The sequence below is a fragment of the Cydia strobilella genome, chromosome 16 (assembly GCF_947568885.1).
Source record: "Cydia strobilella chromosome 16, ilCydStro3.1, whole genome shotgun sequence".
NCBI lineage: Eukaryota > Metazoa > Arthropoda > Insecta > Lepidoptera > Tortricidae > Cydia > Cydia strobilella.
The window spans coordinates 10,440,503-10,455,064 of NC_086056.1; the positions used below are offsets into that span (position 1 = coordinate 10,440,503).

At 35.8% G+C, this 14,562-nt stretch overlaps 2 protein-coding genes across 6 annotated transcripts in view; one reads left to right on the top strand and one right to left on the bottom strand.

Moving 5' to 3' along the window:
* Window positions 1-1,911: 1,911 nt before the first annotated feature.
* LOC134748536 (uncharacterized) lies at window positions 1,912-5,226 on the bottom strand. Its single transcript, XM_063683326.1, has 4 exons — window positions 5,106-5,226; window positions 4,038-4,117; window positions 2,369-2,446; window positions 1,912-2,067 (listed from the first exon to the last, which is right to left on the bottom strand). Exons 1-4 carry the CDS (start codon window positions 5,200-5,202, stop codon window positions 1,912-1,914), a joined length of 411 nt encoding a protein of 136 aa, XP_063539396.1. The 5' UTR covers window positions 5,203-5,226.
* Window positions 5,227-13,026: 7,800 nt separating this feature from the next.
* The window catches only part of LOC134748321 (protein max), a 91,623-nt gene continuing 90,087 nt past the window's right edge, over window positions 13,027-14,562 (top strand). For 2 of the 5 annotated variants that reach the window (XR_010128401.1, XM_063683084.1), the window contains exons 1-2: window positions 13,027-13,220; window positions 13,294-13,359. Coding sequence is in view for 4 of the 5 variants with exons in the window: in XM_063683084.1 (XP_063539154.1) it covers window positions 13,179-13,220; window positions 13,294-13,359 (108 nt within the window). In the remaining variant the exon portion in view is untranslated. The remainder of the gene's footprint in view (window positions 13,221-13,293; window positions 13,360-14,562) is intronic. The other 3 variants (XM_063683085.1, XM_063683086.1, XM_063683087.1) reach the window with 3 other exon arrangements.

Consider the following 14,562-nt stretch of genomic DNA (forward strand, 5'->3'; position numbering starts at 1 on the left):
TGACATTCTCAATCAATAGGTAGGTACCACTTTGTCGTTTACCATAAAGACGAAATTTGATTATATCTTTATACAAATAACCTGTCAGAGAAAGTGGTACCTTTTGATTAGGAACGTCACAAATGTTGGTCAGTATGAGGAGTGCAGCCTACAGTTTATTTTTAATTATATTTATATACCTACTACGGTAAGATTGATAAGACAATGTAATTATGCCTCCGAATGAAATAAATACACTGTATCGCAAAACTAAGTGGCGAGACAGCTCATAATGCCATCTCTTGGTTGGTCTTAACTTAACAAGGGTAAAGGAGATAGTATTAAGATCTCAGTCGCCAGCTGATATTGCGGCAAGTATAATAAGCACCCCACCCGCGTAGGTACCCTTCCCCGCGCACGCCCTTCTTGCTCAATTGAGTTTTATTTTGCCAGATAGTAAAAAAACCGTGGATCAAAATGACCCAAATTATGAATGATGTCTCAATGTGGTATTATAATATTATAGACGTAAACTTAATAATATGAATTTTTTTTTGTGGCAGATACAGGGTGTTAATTAGAAAAAATTTTTTTTTAAATAAAAGCGGTGGATGAATTTGACACAGATTTGTTTGAATAACATATAACAATGTTCTGTAAAGTACAACACTTCACTTACCGACTCTAATATTTTTTTAGGCGTTTTAGGATCAATATTAGGTATTTATTAAATGCCATTATACCCGTGGATGAAAATGACACAAAATGCGTGTGTACGTCGGAAGCCACTTTGCCTTTACAGGGAAACAAAAAATTTCGTCTCGAATATTTTTTTTACAGAATGCTGATTGAAAAAAGAAATACCTAAATTTCTACCTAAGCAAATACCTAGGATGACACAAAATATTATTTTTAGGTTTAGTATATGGTCTGGAAACTATATATAAAAAATAAGCAACATTAATATTCTTATAACCTCAGAAGTTATTGGTACAGGTCTAATACACCAAGTGCAAAATGCAGATTTGCCTCCCTACAAACAAAACTTCTTGTCGTATATTTACCTTTGTCTCAGCTGTGTTGTGTGAACGTTTTTAACTTTCTGTAGGTGATAGGTACTTATCACGAGACTCCATTTATAATTTCATTTTAATTTTCCTATTTTTTTTCAGCACGGTAGAGATGATATCCAAGAACATTACACGTACCTCAACGTGGCGACCCTGACACAGGCTTCGTCCACTCCAAACATTATTTTCGATTCAGAAAACAACATGTTAACATTTTTTATCAGGTATCCGCTACACACGATATCGTTCGTCGCGACCGGATACTCGATGCCGTTGAAAGATTATACTGGGACGGTGAATTATGAAACTACTACGTCAGATATTTCTGCTGACCTAACTTTACCCACTGATTTACCAGAAGCTACCTAGCTATACAATAAATAAAGAACATTAAAGACGTGATCATATATAATTTTTGAGTATTTCTCGTTCTTATTTTGTGCCCACATAGGATTTTTTTTAATACTGCATAGGTGAAAAACAAGACAAGCATTCGGACAAAACATACTCACACACATAAATGATCATTGTCAAGAGGGCGGCTGTTATTCTCATGTCAGTTCAGTATACATAGTATGAAAAAATTAGTTCCAGTGAAATTCCGCAACATGGCGCGTGATCATATATTCTTGGCCAGTGGCCAGGCTTTCCACTTTTTATTTGAAGAAACATATACTTACATTACTTACTGTCCCTATAGAAAACCTCGGCAAGGAGCTCATTCCATAGCTGGAGATTTAATGTAGCTAATACCTTAATTCTGCCGTAAATTGTTAGTCGGGTATATACGAGTATAAGTAGTTAATGAATTATAAAATATTAAAGCATTGAAATATTTTCTCCCCTTATTTATTAAAGCCTGTCAAACCCTCGTAATATTCAGCTTCTTAGAGGTATAGGGTTCAGGCAGCAGATGGTTGTGGCTGCACAGCTGGTAGGTCCAGATCACGGCATTGCCTGCGAACTTGCCCGTCGGGTCCTGGCGCACCACGTGCATATAATCATCGCCCAAGGTGAACTGAAATGGAAGTGGTATGTACTGTAAAATTTCTCCGGGAAAATCCAAGTCATGTAACGGTTGAAGCCATGATCGAGGAATATTATATTACTTACTAAAGAAAATTGTCAAGAGGGCGGCTGTTATTCTCATGTCAGTCATACCAGCATCCTTGGTACAATGCCTCAAGGGCCTATTTTAGATTTAAGCTAGTTATTAATTTCGTTTACGTAGTACCACTGTAATATATATCTTGTATGTAAATGAATAAAGTTAAAAATAATAAGAAAATACACGTGCCTACTTATTCATGTAAACCTACCTGTACTTGCGGAGGAGCAGCCCAGTCGCATACTATAGTGGATGCCACGGCCACTGCTGGCGGATTTGTGCAGTATAGCTGAAAATTATCATTAGTTGGATAATTCATTTTACACCTAATTCGTCGGTTGGTTGTTGATTAGTTTGGGTTGGACTAAAGCAAAGGGGGTGCAGACACTTAGAAAAAATTTCATCATAGTGATGTTATTATGACACCTATTTTTTATTGTGTTATCGTAGAGAATACGCTAAAATAAGCATGTTATGTAGGAATAACTTTTCTCTAAAATCAAAAATGGCCGAGATATTTGACCCGCAAGTTGAAACCACTACTTGACAAATTAAAATCAATCATTTGGAGCAGTAAATTTAAGTAACAGAGACAAGATAGGTGCGACGACGAGCGAAGCGAGGAGGAGTGTGTTAGGTTGACCGCGATGATCGCGCTCAAACAGAGCGCGAAGCCGAGCGAGCGAAGCGAGCGTGCCGCGGTAACGGCCGGCAAGCGCCAGAACAGACATGTTATTGTACCTACTAAAAAAAATCTAAGTTTTTTTTTTGCACCCCCTTTGCTTTAGGCCAACCTTAGTTTGGTCAACTAAATAATAGTAGGCTGCGAAACATCGTGTTGCGAAGCGCGCCTGAAATAAATTTTCATACAACAATGCCAGTCTAAGATTTAACTGTTGGGTTTCTAAAGTCGCTTGTTTGGGTTGTATACCAAGGGCGGATCCAGAGGGGGGTCATGGGGGTCATGACCCCCTAACCTGTGCCCTGGGCTTGACCTCAAATTTGACTATGCGACCCCTCATGCGAGAAAAACCACAATATCGCAGTCATTGAGCATTTTTCATTCGTGATAGGTTTCTCTATTTAATATGCAAAATTTAATTTAATAACTTGTAAATTTTTGTTCTGTACCTACAGTTAACGTGTACTGTACGTACTGTGCGGTGGGACCGGCTTTAAGGATGACTCACGTTAGACCGGGCCGTGACCGGGCCGGAGCTTCCGGCGCTTCTTTTTCTATGGAAAGCACCACGTGATCACCTGTCATGTCATAGAAAAGTAAGCGCCGGAAGCTCCGGCCCGGTCACTGCCCGGTCTAACGTGAGTCATCCTTTACTACCCGTTCGCTACAAGTTTGCCGTTACCTCCCGGCTCGCTTCCCCGCGCCATCGCCACCCCCTCTGACGCTTTATCCACTCGGCCACCACAGCTTTACAACTACCTACTTTTATTTCTTACATTTAATACAATCAAAAAAATTATTATCTTTTAATACAATCACAATATACTTTTTTTTTTTTAATCTTATTTATTTTATAAGCCATACATCTTATGATTAAGTCGGCTTATCACAATATACTTAAATTTCTAAGAATTTACTTGTGTAATTTTAAGTGCAATTGTATATTGTGAGATAAATAAATCATATCATATCATATCATATCATATTAAATAAAGTAAGCATTCAAAAATAAAGTACACATTTGTACCTGTGAGTCCTGTGACATTATGATATTTATGATGTAACGGCTTGTACCAGACTACCAACTTGAAGCGCACGGGCAGTATGGCTAGACTACGTATTTAATTTATAATGTAGAAAAGCTAATCAATATCTTACCTACAGGTAAAATAAAATAGGTAATAATAATAATAGTTACAGGTTGATAAACTTCTTTAACGCCTGGATGAATATACGCCACGGGGTAGTCGAAACGGTAATGATACACGTAGTCCGTACCTGAAATTGCAATCAAGCGAATAGGATACGTAGGTTTATACCTAGGCACCTACTAAGAACTATCAAAGGAACTATTAAATAATCTATGGCAATAATTTTGTCGTAGCTTTTACCTACTTTCATTTACATAAACTGTGGGTGAGGTTGCGCCACGCAATTAATTATCACTTCTCATAGGTAGGTTACAACTGTGGGTTACACACTGGTACAATGTTTTAGTTGACTTGCCCGTAATTTTACTACTAGGTAGTTTCCTATGTAAGTAGGCATTTATAATTTGTAACTATTAATACGCCTTAAGGTAGGTAAGTATATAATAACCTACCTACTTATCTATTTTCCTTAAGGACTACGTCCTATAATGATGAGATACTATTACCGGTAGGTTTGTGGGTACTATCGGTAGAAAATTGTTAGAATTAAGATACTAGTTTGATTAATACTGTGTTGTTACTTATCTGGGTGTTAATCAGAACTAAATTTTAAAAGTAACTAGGTATAACATAACAGAACATAAGGTGGGTGTAGGTATCTACTATCTACCTAACTAATCTTAATTAGGTTACATTGTTAAGAACCTTTCCAATGCGAGTTTTAGTTTAATATCAATAGATAGGCCAAGTAGAAAAACATTGTAAATATAAAATCTAAGAATACAAATATATAATAAAAAACCGGCCAAGTGCGAGACGGACTCGCGCACGAAGGGTTCCGTACCATTACGCAAAAAACAGCAAAAAAAATCACGTTTGTTGTATGGGAGCCCCCCTTAAATAATTATTTTATTCTGTTTTTAGTATTTGTTGTTTTAGCGGCAACAGAAATACATCATCTGTGAAAATTTCAACTGTCTAGCTATCACGGTTCACGAGATACAGCCTGGTGACAGACAGACAGACAGACAGACAGACGGACAGCGGAGTCTTAGTAATAGGGTCCCGTTTTTACCCTTTGCGTACGGAACCGTAAAAACTAGGTATATAAGTACCTTTGGTCACATTAGTGCAATGCGGCGGATTTGCAGTCTCCACTTCTGCATAAACTGCTCCTGTTAGCAGAACTACTGATAATGACAATACAAACATGTTGATTATTTCACTACGCCTGTACGACTGACTGAATTCTATGAAGGAGGGCAGAGGTCAACGCTATAATTACCTATCTAAGTAAGTACTTGGTTGTTTTTGTTGTTATTAGTCAACTAATTATACTGTGAGGAGGAAACTCACTTGAAGTGCTTAAAATAAACAATTTCAGACATTAGAGGATCTATTAGGACTATTGTAAATGTATATAGGTACCTAGGTAGTAAGTATAGGTATACAGAAAATGAACTGAAAATTAAATCTCTTTTTTTATGTACAACTTTTTTTTTGAACATCGATTTGATACTTCTTAACCTGTCGTCTACCCAAGCCGGAGATCTCCGGCCAAGAAAAAAGGCATACGCGTTTGTCCAGGCTTCGAGAAAAACCGGCCAAGTGCGAGTCGGTCTCGCGTTCCAAACGTTCCGTACATTACACAATTTAAATAATAAATAAATAAAAAGTTGTTTATTAAAAGAAAAAAATTAAAATTACACAACAGGCTCAGTGGTCCCACACTAGGCTAGGCCTGTATCGTGGTGACCGCTCTACAGATTTACTACATACAAATTTAAGGGTATCCTCTAAAAATCTAAACTAAACTAAAGTCTCTTATCTTACAATTCTTACATTGAATGAAATGAAAGGAGATTTAAACAATGTATTTTTTATGTGAACCGTGAGTGAAATGTTTAAAAAAAACCAGTATGGGTCGGATCAAAAACTAAGTAATTAAGTCCGACTCACGCTTGACTGCACATTTCTAATAGGTTTTCCTGTAATCTATAGGTAAAGATCTATTTTGTGTATTTTTTTCAAAATTTTAGACCCAGTAGTTTCGGAGATAAAGGGGGGAATGGTTATTTTTTGCCTTTTTTCTTGAATAACTTCTAAATGTTTATCCTAAAATTACAAAAAAATATATTTGAAATTCTCATAACGAGCTCTTTCATTTGATATGTAACACGATATAGTTTGAAAAGCTTTATTTTTTTGATTTCCTCATTTACCCCCCAAAAGTGGTCCCCTTGTTTAAAATTCATTTGTTTACGTTACATGACCGTCTTTGGGTCACAAACTTACATATGTATACCAAATTTCAACTTAATTGGTCCAGTAGAAAATAGGCTGTGACAGACGGACAGACAGACGCACGAGTGATCCTATAAGGGTTCCGTTTTTTTCCCTTTTGAGGTACGGAACCCTAAAAAGCACCCGTCTATCTACCCAGGCCTGATTCTCCGGCAAATATTTTGTACCCCTTAATTTGTTACTGCCGGAGATCTCCTGTCTTGATACCTGCAGTCGAAAAGCAGCTTTATTTAAATAAAAATACGTGTATTAGATTCCATTAGTCGTCATCCAATACAAACGCAATGAGCCGAATGATTGGTGCCAAATATAACTTGACTTTCCAGAAATACGAAAAGTTAGTTCCGCTGTTACGCGAGTCGGTGCGTCAAACTGTATTCAATAGCATTGAAAATCATATTTTTTACAAGTAAATCCTCAAGTAATTTGTCGATAGCCTAATATCTTTGAAAGCCAGAATAAATAAAGTTATAGTTATAAATCACTATCATAATTTACGAGCATATTTATAGAGAATGACATATTTTTCTGCATCCTGTGAATTGAGCCATCTGTAACGAAATATTTTGAGTATAGTATTTCCAATATAAAGAAAATGAAGCCTGTTTCACGATCTTCCAAAAAACATACGCATTGTTAAACAAAAGTATAAACACTTATGAAATACGAGCGATGAAGTAGGGTCAAGAGGTTTGATCACGTGCTCCGAAAAAAACCGTGTCAAATACGGGGGCCCCGCGAGTGTGAGGCGGTAGATAGGGGTAATAAAGATTTTGCCGGAGATCTCCAGCCTGGGTAGATAGAGGGGCAGTTTTTTTTTGACAGCGTGGTAGACGAAAGGTTAAATACTTGTGATTAAGAAAGAATATGCCTGTATTTATTATTTATTTAACTATATTAGGTAAGCTAAATAAGTGATTAAGGGGCGAACAACGATGAACGAATGTAGGTATATACAAGAAGTAGGTATAATAATATAGTTTCAGTGTGTTTTTATTTTATTTCACTATATCATTAGCATTTTCTGGAATTTCCTTGGATCGCAGTTTTAGTAGTTCGATGTCGTGCCATAAGTTAGCATGATACAAGGCGGCTGTCTCCACTTCCATTTCTGCAGCTTGAACTAAAATTATACAAACAGAATGTGGGTAGGTAAATGTCGCTTGATAACGTTCTAATTTGCAATAAGTTAAACAACTACCGCGACATGCAAGAAATAGTTAGGTACTTACTTATAGGTATAATAAGCATCAAATAAATAGTGACGGCAAAAGTGGTCAAAAATATATACACACATGCTTATTTCTACGTAGTGTGTTACGATATATTTAGCCATTTTGGCCGTCACTATCTTATTTGATACTGAATGTAATTTAGTAGCATTACCTATTTATTCTAAGAAAAAATTAAACATCAAACTTACTTCGTAAGTTTTTTACAGTCACGACGCTTTTCTTCAAACGTGCTATATCCGAATCAATTTCGTCTTGTACAGCGTAATCAAAGTGTGGATTATTTACATCAATGTGTGAAAGCTTATTTGTGCTCAACATTTTTATGCGTTTGCTTTTTAAGTTGCTTTCCGAAACCCGTTTTATATTTTTTCTTGGGATGGCTGGAATGAATTGAGACGTATAACATAAAAATTATCAATATCAACAGCAACAGTATCACTTTGACGTTTGACGAAAAGACCAAAAAAAACTAAAACAGAATACGTTTTTTTTTTATTTGTAGTTTGGCGCGCTTTATCTACAATACCATGTGGCCAGCTGTAAAAAAGTTGACAACGCACAACCAATCTTAAGTCTTCTACAGACGGTGCAACAAACCCATTTTCTTGAAACGCTTGTATTACGTTCTATATTAACCAAACGTGGTCCTAAACTACAACAACTAAAACTCAACTTTTACCTTAAAAACGGCTTTAAATATGTTAAATTAACAAAAAATATTTTGACAGATGCGTTCGCGCCCAAAACGCTCGTCGAAAAGTGTGTGACGTGACAGTTTACGGTTTGACACATATAGTCTGTCAAAGGATTGTCTCATTTCAAACATCTCACTGTCTAGAGAATCATACCATCTTTGTCTTACACTAGTACTAACACCCAAAAGAAAAGGATGAGTATAGTTTTTTTTGTTCTTATTTACTGACAATTTGGTTTGACCAACTATAACTACATACAGTACATACACACGTAACACACACGTAGAAGATACGACTGACATTTGTTATAGTTTAGGCGGCAAAATTAAAAAATGTAGGCGCGGAGGGATATCGTCCCATAGAAAATTTGAATTTCGCGCCTTTTTCTACTGACAAGATTTGCTTGACCAAGTATATTTGGTTATTTGCACGGATTTAGATTTTAATAAACCGGATGGAGTACACGGGCCAAAAAGTGTGTCCACATGAGAAGTCAAAGTGGGCGGTTGCATCTCTTTCTAATTAGGGTGACCATAAGTCATATGTATGTGGGATATTAGGATAAGTTGGAATGTATAGTTTGGCCAAGATCTTTTTTCATTCATGCATAGGAAGTCAGAGAGAATGGATATAGTTTTTTTCTCCTCTGTAAAACGCTTCTCAAAACCTTACTTAATTTAGTCGTTATAAAAGCTGTTACTGATGACAGACAGACTGACATACGGACAGCGGAGTCTTAGTGATAGGGTCCCGTTTTTACCCTTTGGGTACGGAACCCTAAAAATGGTCACTTTTTTTCATTTGTAGTCTGCCTCTTTCGCACTCATGGTATGTTCATATACGTAATGGCTTCTCTTTTGCACACTTCAGCTATTCTTTAAGCGTCATCGTAGTTAATTGCACCATTTTTTTTATTTGCCGCCTTCGTGTACTGACGGAAATGTGTGTTCAACTTATATAAAATATTATGTATAAATATATCTGTAATATTTAAGGATTTTGGATTTAAATTTTGGCAATTATATAGCTCTCATTACGTGCACAAAAAAATCATTTATCTATCTATCTATCTATCAACCAAATAATTAAACATGCCGAAATAAAGATATACTTATTTAGGTAAACTTATTTTTACATTAAGTAAGTACGTAGGTAATAAGAACTCTGTAAGGCCGATTCACATCGTGCTGACATCATAGTCACCCTAATGAGTTTGACAATGTTTTCTTGTATTTTTATCGTAAACTTTAATAGTTGAGGCTTACCTGTGAAAAGATATACCACAATCAACAAAACTTTCACTTTTGGAACCTTTCACACAATATCTTTTACCCATTTTAAACTTTATTTCGCAAATAAATCTTGAGCGCCGCCATTCATGTATTTTGAAAATTTCTTTATCAAGTTGGGGATACCAATTAATATTCAGTTACTATAATGTCTACCATATTAAAATTAATGTATTTTTTGTTGTGCACATGCTTGGTTAAATCAGTTAATAATATTGACATTATAACTATTTACAAATTACGTAAAAGATATCAGAACCGCACTCTGAATCTCAGAATAATGACTAAAGCAAAGAAGCCGGGCAAAAATAAAAGCTTGGTAAAAGATATCGTATTCACAACACGTTATTACTTTTTGTCTATGAGTGAGTGAGACAACAATCCGCAAGTTCTTTCGTTTTTTCCAGTATTGTCATAAGATAAACTGAGGGAAATGTCAAATGGTCCTATGTGGTTCTATAATATAATCCAGCCAAATAAAATATATGTTCATTATTTCACAGGTAGGTGACAACTGTAACAACTTGACATAGTCGTATTATTTTAGTTGAAATATTTCGGGATGTTTCAGCGGTCATCTTGGTTTATTTTAATTATATTTTTGCTATTCCTGAAAGATTGTTGGAAAACGTGCTGAGTTTTTTTTATAATGGTTTGAAGTTCCCTTTGTGATAATGTCTTGTGTGATCGAGGGCTGTAAATTGCATACATGAAGAAAAGAAAATACGCACGAACCGATAACCTTTAATCGGTGAGTTTTGTTCAATTTTGAAGAAATTAATTTATAGGACCTGACCCTAAACATAGAAATCGATATGTTGTTTATGTAATTATTACTTGCATTCAAGTCTATATAGATTTTTGCATATATTTTCGAACTTTTCTGCTAAGTATGAAAGGTTATATTTTTGGCATAGTGATGTAGCGACCTCAGATCAATAACCTATCGACATTTACAGCTTTCTTATAGTTTGGCCCAGGACTGTCTCATTTTAATTGATGAGTACAGTCAAGGGCATAAATATATATACATTCCCAAAGTCTCAAAAATATGTGTACGCTCAGACAATAAAATCGTGTTCACATATTTTTAAGCCATTTGTCTGGATCGATATTTTTGCCTTCGACTGTACCTATAGTTTTCTTTGTTCTTACTTACTGACAGATTGTGTTTGCCAGACTATAGTTTAATACTAAAAACCGGTCAAGTGCGGGTCGGACGCGCGCACCAAGGGGACCGTACTTCTTAGTATTTGTTGTTATAGCGGCAACAGAAATACATCATCTGTGTAAATTTCAACTGTCTAGCTATCACGGTTCATGAGATACAGCCTGGTGACAGACAGACGGACAGCGAAGTATTAGTAATAGGGTCCCGTTTTTACCCTTTGGGTACGGAACCCTAATAAAAAAGACGTTAATGATCATTGATGAATGTTCCTTTTATTAATATTGTTGGTCACAAAACTCAACTTTTTATTTCAGATTTCCAAAGGACGAGGAATAGGGGATATTACTGCAATGTTCTGCCACCAGAGTGCAGCACTAGCTTTTTTAGTGCACCGTAGAGTAACTTATTCATACTGTACCTTTAACAGGTTTTTGACAAGTTTTCAGGGGACCTACCGGAAAACTCGAATCCGAAATTTTATCTAGCTGCCTCTTTATCGCTCGAATACGCAAGAGTGATAGAGATGTTAGATAACGAAAGTTCGATTTTCTTGTTTCGCGATAGACCCTCAGATTGTGATAGTGGCGCCACCTACGCCGAGTTTCGCGTAATAATTCCCTATTATTAAATAAATAAAATATATTACACGTATGTTTTTTTTTTCATTTCCTATTTGGTACAGTCAGCTGCAGAGAAAAGGTACCCCACGTCCATACTAATTTACAGAACTTTGTATGCAGGGGGGTGCCTTTTCTCTGCAGCTGACTGTACGTGACTAGAAACTATACTTAGTCTTTTAGCATTAGAAAAAACGGTAAACCATTTCCACGTGTCTTTTTATTGACAAGTTTTTTTATAAATATAGCAATATTTTACTTATGAAAGCAAAAGTATGTAAATGATCGTATATTATATTTGTTGTGACTTACTTTCAAAGTGTTTTTCGATAAAACGACACGTTAAGATCGCTCGCCTTCTTTCTAATTATAAAAAAACGAGAGGTATAGTTAGACGGTTCTGAGTGGTAGACTGCAAATGAGATAAAAGCTATATTAGGTACATGCATTAATCCTCATATCAGGCGGCTCTTTGATTCCAAGGATTGCATAATTTTTATACTTTTTAATGATTTTTAGAATATGAAAATTATAAAAAGTATAAAAGTTATGCAATCCTTGTATTCCACGCATTTCATTTCATTTCAACGAGCCGCCTGCTACAGATTTCTTGAAATTGCCGCGTTTTTTCAGGTTCAACTTTCATTAGCCAGACTATTATCAATTTGCCAATTTCGTGATTATTCTTTTACACGGCACATAAACTTATGCATAATCTATCGATATAAAAAATCGACACAGTTACATCCCTAGCAAATTATCAAACTTATGACACCGTACGTAAATGAGAAATAACAAGCATATATGCATCTCTTTTCGGCACATTATCTAATTCGTAAGGAAGTAAAGTACGGGTATACATATTTGCGAAGCATTTTTGCCCGACTTCTATGCTTTAGTCATTATTCTGAGCTCTGAATATAGCACTTAAATAATATAAGAAGGTATTTAATTTTAGTAGTTATTGATACTACCAAAATGGTATTTTTTTAACATTGGCAACATGTGCGAGTGGGACACCGCGACCCACTTTTGCTATCTCATGTGGACCGTTTTCTCTAGTCTGGTACGAACACCTTTCTGGCTCGGTGATAAGGTTCAATTTAGTATGGCAAAAAAAGTGACAGCTCGCTCCTGTTTAGGGTATAACTTCATGCCCTTAGGGTGCTGTATTTTTTTTATGGGAATATTTTTTTGCAGAAACCTATCGTGTGTGGTATTTTTTAGGTTTCTAAAAAAAAATTTTTCTCATACAGGAAAAAAAATTCTCAGCACTATCCCCTCCTAAGGGATTTTTTTTAAGAACTGCGGGTCAAAAAAATTGGTTTAGACCTCTATGCGTGTCGGCAAACCGGTCGATTTGATCATCCCGTCTGAATTAGCCTAATCGGTGACGTTTGGAGAGATGGACGAGTAATGTTTAAAAACGCTTTAAAACTTATTCAGCACTCAATAGAATAAATTACAGAATGATATAACATAAACAGAATGAGTAAGTTAATATTAATATAATACTAAATATTGTAATCATCAGGAATTTTGATTACTTCTAACATAATAAAAAAAAACGTATCTTAAACGGACGATAATACGCCAAATAAAAGATGTTCTAAGATTTCCTACAGCTGTCTCTTTTTCTCTTGTAGTATTCATATATATTTACGTCATTTTAAACTTGAAAGGTCAAACTTTGTAATTTCTTAATGTTATGTCACGCATTCTGCCTATTCTTTTGTGCGAATCGCGAGTGATTCTAGTGACATCCATGATAATCTCCATTATATTATTTTTATGCCGTTTCTCGCTGAATCACACATGACTTTCTATTGATACTAGTGTTAAATTACGTGCTAAATAGTTTTAAGTAGTGCCTCAAAATGATGAGTGACGACGATCGTGATATTGACATAGAAAGTGATGTAGGTGTTTATCCCTCGACTGGCCCTATATCTAGTCCCGTTTGTTGTTACATTAGTATTTCCTTGCTTTCAGGCTGAAAATGACTCCGATTCTCGTACTCATAGGAATAGCAGCGGTGGAAGTGGATACTATTCCCAGGTATAATTAACGGTGCTTTTCTGCTGAGATACTTTTGGCGGGTTCATTTTCCGCTCACCAATGCGATATTACCATGTGACTCAGTAGTGTACATATTGCTTAAACTGAGTTGCATTGTGGAGCATGTTTATCAACAAACTTGTATCTTTTATAATTTTGGTTTTATGAATTTTAGTAACTGATTAACTATTATTTAAGTATTGGTTGATATCTCATGCTTCAGTATGTAATGTCCTCATCCTCAGTCCTTTACCCATCCTTAGCTTGTCATTTAATTTGTTAATAATAAGTATGTGCACTAGTTTAAGGTTATTTAATAGTGTTCAAGGGCCCTTCAACATATAATGTTAGAACTGACCTAGCAAATACACTGCATATTTATTTATTTAATCTTTCTTTCAAGATACAAAAAATAATTTTTAACAAGCAGAAACGTCTGCGATCGATGCTATTAAGCTTAGAATAAATTTAAAAGTGGAAAAATTACTGCCTTGGGTGAGACTTGAACTCACGGCCTCTGGATCAATCTGGAGTTCAAGTCTCACCCAAGGCAGTAATTTTTCCACTTTTAAATTTATTCTAAGCTTAATAGCATCGATCGCAGACGTTTTTGCTTGTTAAAAATTAATTTAGAATGGGTAGCACATCGTAACTGGTGAATTTCCAATATGACTTGGAACTCCGGTGGCCGTTTAAGAAGTGTAACACTCTTACGGTAGATGTCGCTAGGGTCCCCTAGACCCATATAGTGGGAAGATTTGCTGACTATGGATGAGGTCTTGGTGGCTCAGTTGGCAGAGCGCTGGAGTATCTATCCAGAGGCCGTGAGTTCAAGTCTCACCCAAGGCAGTAATTTTTCCACTTTTAAATTTATTCTAAGATACAAAAAAACCATAAATAGCAGATTTAAAGGTAATTTAACTTTAAGAAACTATGGTCTTGCCTTAACACAGGGGTCACCAATTAGTTTCTTCAGGGGTCCGGTTCCTAAAATAAAATGACCATCGCAGTTTGTTTCTACTCGAGTCTATTAAATAAGCAAAAAAAGTAAATACCGACTCCGTATCCTGACCACGGTCCACTTACCGGTGACACTTACCTATAATCGGAATTTCTCCATCAAAAATTTTTTGTTAAATATTCTACTGGCCAAACCAGCTTTTCCCAGGCATGTCAGTAGATACTTTTTTCCCCAATCTATTT

Excerpts from the sequence above, each read along its gene's own strand:
- LOC134748536 (XM_063683326.1), bottom strand. The coding sequence starts at position 5,202 with ATGTTTGTATTGTCATTATCAGTAGTTCTGCTAACAGGAGCAGTTTAT. Across the intron at positions 2,447-4,037 it reads TTAAAGAAGTTTATCAACCT|CTATACTGCACAAATCCGCC; the intron begins GTAACTATTATT and ends GATAATTTTCAG. Across the intron at positions 2,068-2,368 it reads CTGCTCCTCCGCAAGTACAG|TTCACCTTGGGCGATGATTA; the intron begins GTAGGTTTACAT and ends CTTCCATTTCAG.